This window comes from Anomalospiza imberbis, chromosome 7 (assembly GCF_031753505.1).
Source record: "Anomalospiza imberbis isolate Cuckoo-Finch-1a 21T00152 chromosome 7, ASM3175350v1, whole genome shotgun sequence".
Classification (NCBI taxonomy): Eukaryota; Metazoa; Chordata; class Aves; order Passeriformes; family Viduidae; genus Anomalospiza; species Anomalospiza imberbis.
Window position 1 is genome coordinate 36198641 of NC_089687.1, and position 12314 is coordinate 36210954.

General features: G+C 47.8%; 1 protein-coding gene across 39 annotated transcripts in view; it reads right to left on the bottom strand.

Annotated features, from left to right (window-relative positions):
- LRRFIP1 (LRR binding FLII interacting protein 1) overlaps nucleotides 1-12314 on the bottom strand; it is a 104946-nt gene that overhangs the window by 57049 nt on the left and 35583 nt on the right. For 32 of the 39 annotated variants that reach the window (XM_068196642.1, XM_068196643.1, XM_068196635.1 and 29 more), the window contains exon 2: nucleotides 3062-3148. In XM_068196642.1, coding sequence (XP_068052743.1) covers nucleotides 3062-3148 — 87 coding nt within the window. Of the gene's footprint in view, nucleotides 1-3061; nucleotides 3149-10011; nucleotides 10112-12314 lie in introns of those variants that run through there. The other 7 variants (XM_068196645.1, XM_068196644.1, XM_068196641.1 and 4 more) reach the window with 1 other exon arrangement.

Here is a 12314-nt window from a genome sequence, read left to right on the forward strand (position 1 = left end):
GGAGCTGCTGGAGGGAGTCCAGAGGAGGCACCAGGCTGATCAGAGGGATGGGGCAGCTCTGCGGTGGGGAAAGGCTGGGAGAATTGGGAATGTTCCAACAGGAGCCCCATCCAACAGGAAAGATGGTGCAAGACTATTTACAAGGGACTGGAGTGACAGGACAAGGGGGAATGTCTTCCCACTGCCAGGGTGTAGGTTGACATTGGACATTGGGTAGGATTTCTTCCCTGTGAGGGTGGGGAGGCCCAGGCACAGGTTGCCCAGAGAAACTGTGACTACCCCATCCCTGAAGTGTCCAAGACCTGGTTGGACAGAGCAACCTGGGCTAGTGGAAGGCGTGCATGCCCATGGCAGGGGTGGGACAAGTTAAGTTTTAAGGCCCTTTCAACTCAACACATTCTGGAATTCTGTGATAAGGTCACGATTCTTGTGCTTGTTTTTTTCTTCAACTTCAGAAAACACTTTTCATGTACCCGGCTTAGACTTCCCTATGGAACTTGTGCTCACCTTCTCCTTAGCTTCCCCTCCCTGGAGAAAAAAAGCCAACAGAGAAACCAAATGAAAACACCCAAACCACTGGCACAGTTACCCTTCTCTGTGCTGCCTGGCACGAGGTGGTGCCAGGTGAGATGATACTGCCTCTGGAGCACACCTGCAATCCTGCCCCACCGCAGAGCAGTCTTCCACAGGAACTTTCCCACATCTCACCATGCAACTGAGAGCTCTCTGCCAAAAGCCCATCTATTCCTGCTGTGCAGTTTCTCAATTGCATGTGTAGACTCTTCATGCAAGTCACCCAATTACTTTAAAATGAGGGAAATGAAGTGCAAGATTGAGAAATCTCATAAATATGAGGTGGTGGGCAGGAGAGGAGCCAGTTTCCAAACCCAAATCATTAAAACACTCTCTTTCACTGCCATAGTTATAGCCTGTAATGGTAGCACCTGGAAACTTTTAACTCAGACCAGCAGTGTAAATATATTTCCAAGTAATCCATGCTCCACAAGAAGCCTGCCAGGGCATGCACATGGCTTAAAGCATGAAAAACTACACGCACACGCAATAAATTCATTTATTGCTTTTTAACTCCCAGAAGGGAGTTAGGGCTCTAAAAAGCCTTCTGAAGTAGTAAAGCAAGTGCTTTAACTTCTGGTTATTTAACATGGCAGCAGTGGAGAAGCACTCTCTATGTTTCTGCAAAGTTTGCAAAGGGAAATGAAGATGGCAGAGAACCAGGTGTACAGGTCCCAATGTCACAGCAGGTTCCCCTCCAAGGAAGGGGTAGGTGCCAAATATCTTGTGTTGATCACTGCTTGGGATTTTCTGTATTTATGTTTTATTATATCTGCAAGACACTTGTGGCTATGAAAAACTTCCTGCAGCTATTCTTAATATCTCTACCTGGCATCTGGGGGCTAAGATTAAACTATTTCAAAAAGTTACAGAATATCCAAGTGTGCAAAATATTAAATAAATGTGTCATTTATGCCAGTGAGTTACAAAGCAGATTGTGATGGGTATCTGGCTGAGCTTTCAATGACTGGTATTTCAGTGGGACATCCTGCCCTACCCAATTTCTATCTATACAAAGTTTTCACACATTTTCAGATGACAAGTTCTTAATTGCAGGAGCTTTAGTTTTCACACCTAAATTTCAGTTTACCAAGACACCCTCTGCAGCATCAGCTTTTAATCTGCAAAGGGGTCATCAGCTTCATTAAGTCACCTGCAAATTAGATGGTGTCAGCTGCCAGGACACCCCTATTTACTTTGCTGCCCAAACAAAATATGTGCTGCCTGTTTAGCACACCCTCCCATGGCTGCTCCCAAGCCCCCCCACCCCAGCTGCCAGCTCAGCAGTGACAGCACTTCCCAGTGTGGGCCAGGCTGCAAGAAACATCCTTCAGAAAGCAGCAACTGCAGCAGGAGAAGGCTCCCACCTTCCTCAAGCTCTGTGTTTGCAGCAAGGCAGCTGAGACACATCCAGACCTGCCTCACCAAAAGCTGAGCATGGGCAACCTGCCCAGGAGCTTCTCTGTGGGCTGGCTGCTGCAGCCTGCACTGGCACTGCTCCGCTGTCACATCCTGATCCACATCCTGCTGTCACCTCCTGATTCACTGCTCCAAAGCTCAACCAGTCCTGCTCTGCACCCTAAAGCAAACGTAGAACCACTGAATTACAGAACGGCCTGAGTTGGAAGGGAGCTTAAGATCATCCAGTCCCACCCCCTGCCATGGGCAGGGACACCTTCCACTATCCCAGGATGCTCCAAGCCCCGTCCAACCTGGCCTTGGGCACTTCCAGGGATCCAGGGGCAGCTACAGCTTCTATAGCCTCACCACCCTCACAGGGAAGATGTTTTTCCTAATATCCAATCCAGCTCTGCCCTCTGTCAGTGTAAAGCCATTTCCCTTTTTTCCCGCCCCACATTTATTCTTACTATGTATTCCCAGACCATGCCCCCAGACTCCTTACTTCTTCCTCTCTCCTTCAAAAATCTACTGAAAAAACTTTATTGTGATTACTGTTGTCCCTCTTGCAGCCACTCTGCTGTTTCACTGAATGCTCATCACCAAGCACAACTTTTGAGGGCTTCTGGTTCAGTTCACCAGATAATGCTTTGCCAAGTGCAGCTTCTACCCTTGCCCCTGCCAACAGCAGCCCATGCTTTTTACAAACTTGGGGAGGGCACGGCACCAGCTTCACAGCAGGAAGCAGAACAACTTCCCAGTGGAGTTATACAAGGGCCAGGAATCTTCCATAATCACTGGATTTCTAATGAAGTGATAAGAATCCACCACCTCCAACATGCACACAAAGAAGCTGCATACTTCAAAGTTTAACATTAAACAAGAACTACTAACCACGAGGATTTTCTGTGAATAATTACGCTGGCTTCACCGAGATAAAATCCTTGCCATTATTCGTGTTTTTCCATGATCGACATTAGTTCCATGCAGACTATTTCAACATAATACAGATGAGCCCTCTGTTCCAGGATCTCTGAACAACCTCCTCCCTGGATACAACCCAGGCACCCCCCAAAAGCCTTGGCCTTACCTCCTTCTGCTGCCTCTCCAGCTCTTGCATCCGGATCTTCCGCGCCTCCGCCCGCGCCGCTCGCTTCACCGCAAGTCTGGCTTCAGCCTGGGAACGGGAACACAGGGATGGGATGAGATGAAAGCTGGGCAACCCAACGGGGAACACGCTCCAGAAGCAGGGCAGGGAATGGGGAGGCTTGACTCGGCAAGGCTGTAAACACATCTGGAGGAGTTAATTCCCTATTGCAGCTAATGGCCCTGCCTTCCCTAACTTGTTATCATAACAGTGAGGTAAAACACCCCCGTGTGCAGGCACTACCCTCCCTGAGCACACTTGTGTTTAAAAGAGCTCTTTAATTATTATTTGTGTGGCTGGAGAGGAAGCAGGGAGATTGATTTAAGAAAGGTAGGTTTTGCTCTTTTTGTTTTGGGTTGGTTGGGTTTTTCTTTTCCTCCCCTGCAGCGTGGATTGTTTTTTATTGATGAATTAATTTGACCAACACCAAACACATTATGTGCCATTTCTCCTAACCACTGACACTGTGCACACATACCTGGGCACAGGATTTGGGTAAACACTGGAGTTCAGTATGCACAGCCAAGGCTGAAATTATGGAAAGAAAATGCACTAGGTCCATTATAAATCTCCAAAATTCCATATTCCAGTCCAAACCTCGCTGGAGTGGAACTCTGCCAAGAACGGATCTCTCGAGAGATCTACAGTGCTTCCTCACTTCAGCCCAGTTGGAAGTGATGGAACATCATATAGAATAACATCTTTAATATTCTGCTTTAAATCCCAGGCAAAGCCAGTAGGTCTTACACAGGAAAAAGTAAAATTAGCTCAGGCCTGGTACAGTACAACCGTGAGCAGCTCGCTCGGCAGAATTCAGAACAGCTCAGGAGGGAGCCAAAGGCACCGCTCACAGCCAGTCACCCTGGTGTTACATCCAACTCTTCTGCTTCTGAAACCTTTTACTGTAAGTACAGCATCCAAACTGACAGGAAAATCTGCCATAATCTCAAGGTCAAACACACAGAGAAATCAAAACCCTAGTGTTTTCAGTAGCACTTCTAAACAGAAGGAAAACCACCAAAAAAGAAGAAAGGTGTAATTTCTTTTCCTTTCTGTAAGTGCAGTCACCACTCAAACCCAGGGGAAAGGGTCATAGCCTTCAAAAACACAAACAAAACATGGAAAAAAAGCCAAAAAAAAGTGAGTAAGATGGTTGAAACTTGCAGTTAACAGAAAAGGGCTGATGAAAATCAAGCACGGGCTGATGTATGGGAGGACCACGAGCCTTGTGATGATGCAGATCTTAAAACTTCAGACTGGAGGAGACCAAGAGGGGATCTCATCAATCCATGCAAATATCCCAAAAGCCACCAAGAGGATGGTGCCAGACTCTTCTTAGTGGTGCCCAGTGGCAGGATGAGGAGCAATGGCCATAAACTAAAACATAAGAAGTTCCACCTCAGCATGAGAGAGAACTTCTGTTCATTGAGCATGGCACAGCACTGGAACAGCTGCCCAAGGAGGCTGTGGAGTCTCCCTCTCTGAAGGCATCCCAAACCCAACTGGACATGTTTCAGTGTCACCTGCTCTAGGAGACCCAGGGGATTGGACTGGGACTCCAGAGGTCCTGTCCAACCCCAAATGTTCTGTTATTCTGTGAAGTCTGAAAAATTACTTGTAAAAAGAAACAAGCTTTCTCAGGGAATTTAAAAAAAGCCCATGGCAGAAAGAGCAAAGGGCTGGTTTTGCACAGAGCTGCTCTCCCTTGAGTTCTTTGCCTGCATTTCGAGGTAAGTGTCTCTGCTATGGACAGAAATTCGTAGTAGGAGCAGACCCTTCACACCTGCACCCAAAACCATCCCCTCTCATAACCTGTTAATTACAGAGCCAGGTGACAGCAGGCTCTGGGTGCAGGCATGAATCCCCAAATGTGTTTTCAACAACAGCTCCCAGCCTGAAGCAGTCTGTCCAGGAAAAGAAAGCCCCAACCCTGCTGCTGCTGGACAAGGGCTGGGTGGTATCCCTGGCAGGCAGTGCCGTGACCCACCTGCAGTGTTTGGAACTGCTGATGACACCCACTGTCCAAACATGGCCTGAAATGTGTGTTAAAGGCACGAAATCACAGCTCTGGAAACAAGCCTGCTATCAACTTGATATGATCCCTCCTGTTTATTTAAACATAAATACTGGCAAGCCCCACCTGATAGAGGTGAGGAATAACACCAGCACTAACTGGTTTTTCCCTATGGAAAACAAAGGGCCCTAAAGTCTCCATAAGCAAAACACATCAAACAGTAGAGGCTGTGTATCCCCAACTTCCCTCCTGACAGAAAAAGGCAGAAACAAGATTATTTGGATGTTAACATGACTGTAGCTGTCATCCTCATGAATTTCAATAACCAGCTGAGCTTTCACATCAGAACTAGGTGCCTATATGTAAAATTCAGATAAAATTCAAATTATACGTATTTTCCCTTGTTTTCCTTGTATGATAAGGGCCAAAGGATTTACACACTTTCTAGCTATGTTGCAGAATTATATATTCTCCCAGAAGCAAGCACAATATAATATGAAGTGAAGGAACTTGAAAAATAGGGAAAAATTTAAAATTTAGCCACTTTTTCTCAAGCCTTCCTGAGAATGAGGCTCGCCAGTTTCTAAATTACAGATACCAACTGCAGGAAGTTAAATGAATTTTACACTGTGCAAAACCACACATTTTGTGTGTCATTTCTTAGGATATAATTCTGCTTTTAGTGCCAAACCGTGGTGCATCTCTACTTTATTCTACTTCATCTTTGCAGCCCTCCACCTGCCCATTTAAAGCCAACCTGCAAACCCTGTAAGAATAAAAACGCATTTTCACTCAGCAGCTTTGACTAACAGTGGCTTACATCTTGGAACAAGCATATTGTTTATTTATGAACTTTTTCTTTCCATGACCACGTCAGCCTTAAGTATCTTTGAATAAAAACAACAGAAACAGTATCCTGGGTTCTTGAACTTGAAGCTAAAAACCTCTGGTTATCACAGACTGGTACCTTCGAAAGAAGTCATCAAGTGTTATTTCATCCTGAACACTCATATTTTAAAGCAACTTGTTTTCATCACATTGAAACAAATAATTACACAATTGCTCAAGATGGAAGGGACCTCAGGAGGTCTCCAGCCCACCCTCCTGCTCAAAGCAGCGTCAGCATCACACTCAGATCACACTGCTTAGGGCTTGGTCCAGCTGGCTCTTGAAAACCTCTGAGTTTGGTGGCTCCACAGCCTCTCCAGGCTCCTGTTCCACTGCCTGACCATCCTCATGGAGTAAAAGAATTAAGTCTCTACTTAATAATGCTCTTAGCTCCTTAGTAACCCCAACTTCTCTGTCAGAAGGCTGCTGTACCTTAAGGGCTGCATCAAGCACTGAGGAATATTTTCAAGCACGCTCTCAAAGATGTCTGGGTGCCATTTAGATGATTACACAGTTATTTTCACCATGGTTCCTAACCAAACACCAGCTCATTTGTGCTGGACAAAGGAGGGTTTGTAAGAAACAGGCCATCCTTCCCTAAAGGGCTGTTGAGCCCACGGCAAAATGAGAGAAGGGGGGACAGGAAATATGCAAGGAGAAAAAAAAGGCTTCAGTATGTTTGGCTACCCATGGGTCTTTGGAGGGTGCTCTCCAGCTCAACAGAAATACATCATGCTATATAGTCAGGCCAGCCATCAAATGGTCAACCTGTGGCCTTCATAATCCCATTTCTAGCATGCTTTGGTGGATGGAATTACTTAACTCAGAAAGAATTTTTTTTAATACTCTGTAGGTGGCATTCGTGATGAAGTTGGTGTTGCCTGTGAGCTCAGAGGAAGTAAATCCATCAGGACAGGGAGGAGCCCACATCTCACTGGGTAAGATGTTATCAAAGTCAAACCAAAGTCTGGTAGCAAGCCTAACAAATCCTACAGTGAGTGTGGGAGCCAAACAGGGCCTGTTGCACACAGGTTTTCCGGTGCCAAAGCCCAGCTCAGGTACACTGAGTGCCCCCCAGCATGGCACTGGGCAAGGACACCCAGAACAGCCCCACCTGCTCAAGCTTTGAACCTTTAGGACGTGGAAGAATAAAAACACAGGCCAGACCTTCAGACAAACACAGAGGAGCGTCAGATTTATTGCGGGCCTCTTCCTCAGAAGCACGGGCGTGACGGAACGCATCGGAGTTTGTCAAACCACACTCTCTGAGCCTCTTGGACTCTGCTCTGTGCTATAAATACCTTGATTTCTTGCACAGCCTGCAAGCAGCAACGCTAACTTTACATTTCTCTCTCTGAGCTGACTAAACCAAAACAGGCTTTGCTTGGCTGACTTTGTCCAGCCCAAGCACTTGGCAGAGCCCAGAGTCGAGTCACCTCTAAGGGCAGTAGCAGAGACAGACACTGCAGCCTGCAAGAGACACTGCTGAGCATTAGAAAACCACCCAAAAATTCACACAGTTCTGAAATCCAGCTTACTAAAAGCTGTTCTTTAGGCTGCTTAAGGCATAAATAACTATTCAAGGGATGAAGATTAAAAAAAAAATTAGAAATCACTAAGACTGAAGGAAGAAGTCCCCTTGACTTCTTAAAATCATCTAAAATTCACCAGTGACTCAGCAAGCAACACAGGCCTCAATGAAAAGTTACAGATCACTGTCAAAAACAGAAGAATAAAAATATGAAGCCTAATTGCACTCATTACAAAGCTTTTGCAACTTCCCTTTAATGAAATATTGTTCATCTGACAAGGAGAAATGTCAGCTTCAGCCCTACTGAGCAAGTCATATTAAAAAAACCCAAACCTCATAAGAGACTTCCGTAAGGCCCCATGGGCAAAACTAGAGGAGATGGCAACCAGACTACTGAGATGAACACAGAATTGGGCACCAGCTGAAAAATCATCACTTTAATTTATGGGACTCACTCAAATACTACAAATATACACACTGAATTCTTGTTTATTTATTGCAGTTGCTCAGAGTGATTTACAGTCACCAAGCCCTGAAACAAATGCACTGCTGAACTGCAGAATGCTCGTTGCTTTTGCCGGGCTACTTGCTCAGCACTTGACACTCCGGCTGAAGGGTCACTCAGCCTGAAAATAAAAACCCAGCCCTGTGCAGCAGCAAATCTTTACCCTGGCTCAAGGAGTTCAGTATGTTTAGATCTGAAGAGGGAAAATTAAGCAGGTTGTAACAGGAGCACAACTATGAAAAAAAAACCAAACCAGGTATTGGGTGTCAGCTGGAAAGGGTGAGAAGCATCTTCTGCCACCCGCCACAGTGGGGAGAAGTGGGAGCACGGGACATGCAGCTGCTGTGGAGCGAGCCCTACACAGCCCCTTTTTAAACACCACTGGTGGGGGCGAGGCCTGGCTGTGCCCGTGGCCGGGGGATAAAGCACAATGGTGACGGAAGCCACGGCTTCCTGGCCCCGCGCGCCGCGCCGGGGAAGCTGCGCTGTCATCATCGCGGCGATGAGAGAATTATTTAGGTGAGTTGCTAAGGTAGAGGCCAACCACACACACACACATCCTGAAGGTGTGCATTCTCAGAGCCTTTCCCTCCTGAAATGGCCAGGGCTTCATTGTTCGCCTGGCAGCCCCAAGACACAGGCAACAAAGACAGGAAGTCATGCTGCTTTTCTGAGCGGTGAAAAATGACTATGTTGACTTGCCACATAGTTACAAGTATAAGAGTTTTCCAGCTATACAAAGCACCCCTCAATTCCAGTGCACTCCAAATTACCTGCTTCAAAGACTAGTAATCAAAAAGCCAGTGTCATATTTGTCATGGAAGATTGAAGTGTTAGCTTGCCAGCACCAAACCATACTCAGAAAAGTTCTCTGATCCCACTGCCAGAGAAACCTTAAAACACAAGTCTGCCTGACAAAATTACACCTGCTCCCTGTAAGAAACCACTGCTGTGCATTGCTGCAAAACCTATTCTCAGGCTGATTTAAACCTCTTGCCAGCATGCTCAAGACACAACCAGCCAGTCATCTTTGGGGCCAACATCATTTTTCATGATGGATGCTGTCCCATTCCAGTATTCTGTATCCTCTTCCTCAAATATTATAGGACTGTTCATTCTGTTTAGCCAAGTCACACTTCATCAGTCAAAAATCTGATAAGGTTTTTTGCACTCCTACATAATTTAAAGTCTGTTTGGACATGCAACACCTGATTTGCAATATTCCTGTAACACAGCTGACCAACATAGCTACCGGGTAGAACCAGTGCTAATCCATGGCAATGTTTTTCCATTTGAGCAACATGTGACCTAACCCAGGAGTTCCAGGAGCTCACCAGGTGAGTGGTGACTATTTAGCATCGAAACAAGAGGGACTACAATGACTTCTGTGTTTAAGAGGTCAAACCAGAATATTTATGACATTTTTTTTTTTGCATATGAGCTATGAATACAAACAACACTTTGCACCACTTACATGGTAATGAACCCGTGAATCACACAGGGCTCGGTCAGTCCACATCCTGCTTTAGTCCTCACCTTTCTCTTAAATGCAAACTACTTTTCAGAGGCAGCAGGCTGATGAACCTTAGCCTACACTTAAACATAGAGATTCCCTTCTAATAGCCCGACAGCCCATCCTGGGCTGGTCTGACAGCTCCTCTCCCCCTTGCAGCGACAGCGGTGAGCCCGAGTGACAGCTCGTGTCGAGGGACGCCTGACCCGCCCGCGGCCATCTGATGGTCCCACGGGGCTGCTGCGACACTTTACTTAGCAATCGTTTAACAGGTCCCGTGGGCACGACGGCTCTCGGAGCAGCTCACAGCTCACGTTATGATCAGCGATTGTGCAAAGCGAGCCCGGGACAAGCCCCCGGGCTGGGCGCCGGCCGCTCCCGGCCACCCCGTGGAGCCGTCCCGGCCGCGCTGCCCGAGCCCCCCGCAGCCGCCCGGCCTTACCTGCTGCTGGGCAGCCGGGCTGAGGCAGTCGGCAGCCGCGTCCATGGCTCCCGCTGCCGCCGTCTGTCCCCGGCGGGGCCCGCCCGGACGCGCCCGGCACGGCCCGAGGGCGGAGCGGGGAGCGGGCGGGGAGCGGGCGCTGCGCTCGGCGGCCGGGGCAGCACCGAGGGAGCGCTGGGTGAGCGCACACGCCTGCCGCCGCCGGGCATCGCTCCGAAACCCGCACGGCATCCACCACGGGAAGGGCCTCCTCGCCTCCCTCTTGTCCCCGAGGAAGATAAACAGAACATCCCAACAACTCGGCGCACGCCCGCTCTCCCTCCGGGCTGCGCATCCACCAGGGCAGATGCTTATAAATGTATATATTCCTATTCACGCCAGGCGGCCTTTGCATGGCAGAAACAAACCGCCCCACTGCTGTTAATTGCTGCAATTATATCGGTGCTGCGGACTGCGTTGTGTAGAGTCGAGCTTAAAACGTGCCATCCACTGGTGGTAGATGGGCTGGTGTTGGTTTTATTCCTTCAGAAATGGCATTACACGATATGGAATAATGGGGGGAAAAATTTAAAAAGCCCAAAACATGTAATTGTGTAATTGAAGTCTGACAGCACTGCAGAAGAGCAATCGGGCATAGTGGCTGGCCAAAAATAAAGGACACCCTGCATTTCAAAAGCTCTCTGGTGATGAGCTGGATGAGCCAAAGGTGCAGAAGGATTAGAGGGAACAAGTAGTTTTAAGTGGCACTAAACGGAACGACACCCTAAGAACAACTGAAGACACGGTCAGAGCAGTTATCCTGGCTCCACAGATTAATGCCACCTGTTGATTCCACCGGATTTCACCCAAAGCATCCCTCGATTCCCCTTGACTTCACCTGAAGCTCGCACACCCATCCCCTCACACAGGCCAGGAGAGCTGCGGAGCCTGAAGAGCTCATTTTACCCACTGCCATTCCACAAGAGCAACAGCAGAGCACTCGGGGAGTCATCCCTTCCTGGCACGGGATTTTCCACGGCAAGCCAAACAGGTTGCTCCTTAGCAACTCAGCCTGCGCCCTCCTTCCCGGCCAGCGAGCCCAGCGAAGCCTCCACCCAGCGGCTGAGCTCAGTTTTTCCATGAGCTGCCCGCCCAGGACAAGGAATCTGGCTGCTCAGGCTGGCAGAGCACACGCTGCCATGCTGCTCACAGTATTTTAGCTAATTTGGAAGTGCTGGCACTGTTTTATTTGGGGGCAATACTTCAGCTGGATTCACTGGCAGTCCCTGGACCCAAGCCATGTCCCACTGTCCCTGGGAAGGCCAGTCATGCTTCCTTTAAATAAGAGGGATTAGAGATGTCTAACTTGCACCCTGCCCCTGGGAGAAACCCTGCTTAGGTCAGGTGAAGCTTTACAATTGTAGAACATTATGTGAGTCACAGAACTACAGAATGGTTTGGGTTTGGTAAGGAAGGGACCTTAAAGCCCATCTAGTGCCAACCCCTGCCATGGGCAGGGACACCTCCCATGAGACCAGGCTGCTCCAAGCCCTGTTCAGCCTGGCCTTGGACACTTCCAGGGATCAAGGGGCAGCCACAGCTTCTCTGGGCACCCTGTGCCAGGGCCTCAGCATCCTCACAGGGAAGAATTCCTCCACAATATCCCTCTGGCAGTGAGAAGAGATTCCCCTGTATCCTGTCACTCCCATACACTTTGTCAAAAGTCTCTGTCATTCCTATAACAATTTCTTTAAGTACTGAAAGGCTGCAATAAGATCTCCAAAGTCACATCTTTCATTAAACTCCAAAGCCACCAGTTGAGCCTACAAGTTATTTTTAACTTCCTCACCAGGTAAACGACCCAACTTTGCTTTAACAAAATCAATCTAAACTGTCTCAAATCCACTCCAGCATGTGCATAAAGAAACTAATAAATACTATATATTCTTGTGAAGCATCTATAATTTAAAACTTCATTTAGCAGACACTCAGTTCATCCTCCAGCAGGTGTGTCTTTTGTGAACAGCCCCAAAGCCCAAGAGGAGCCATGCCCTAATTCCCAGAGGCTGCTCAGCATTCAGTTTTGGTGCAGGGAACAGCATGATTTGGGGTTTCCAGCAATGTTTGGTGCTCAGCCATGAAGAAGGCACTTCTGGACTACGGCAGCTCACCCCAAGGCAGCCAGGACCAAGCCCTGGAGTCAATTCTTCAGGAAAAGTGCATATTGCCTTATATGTAGACATTTTAACAGAGAAGGGGAGTGATGTTAACTGTGTAAATCTGAAGCATCAGAACAACTTAGCGTGACAAATATCTTCATCTTA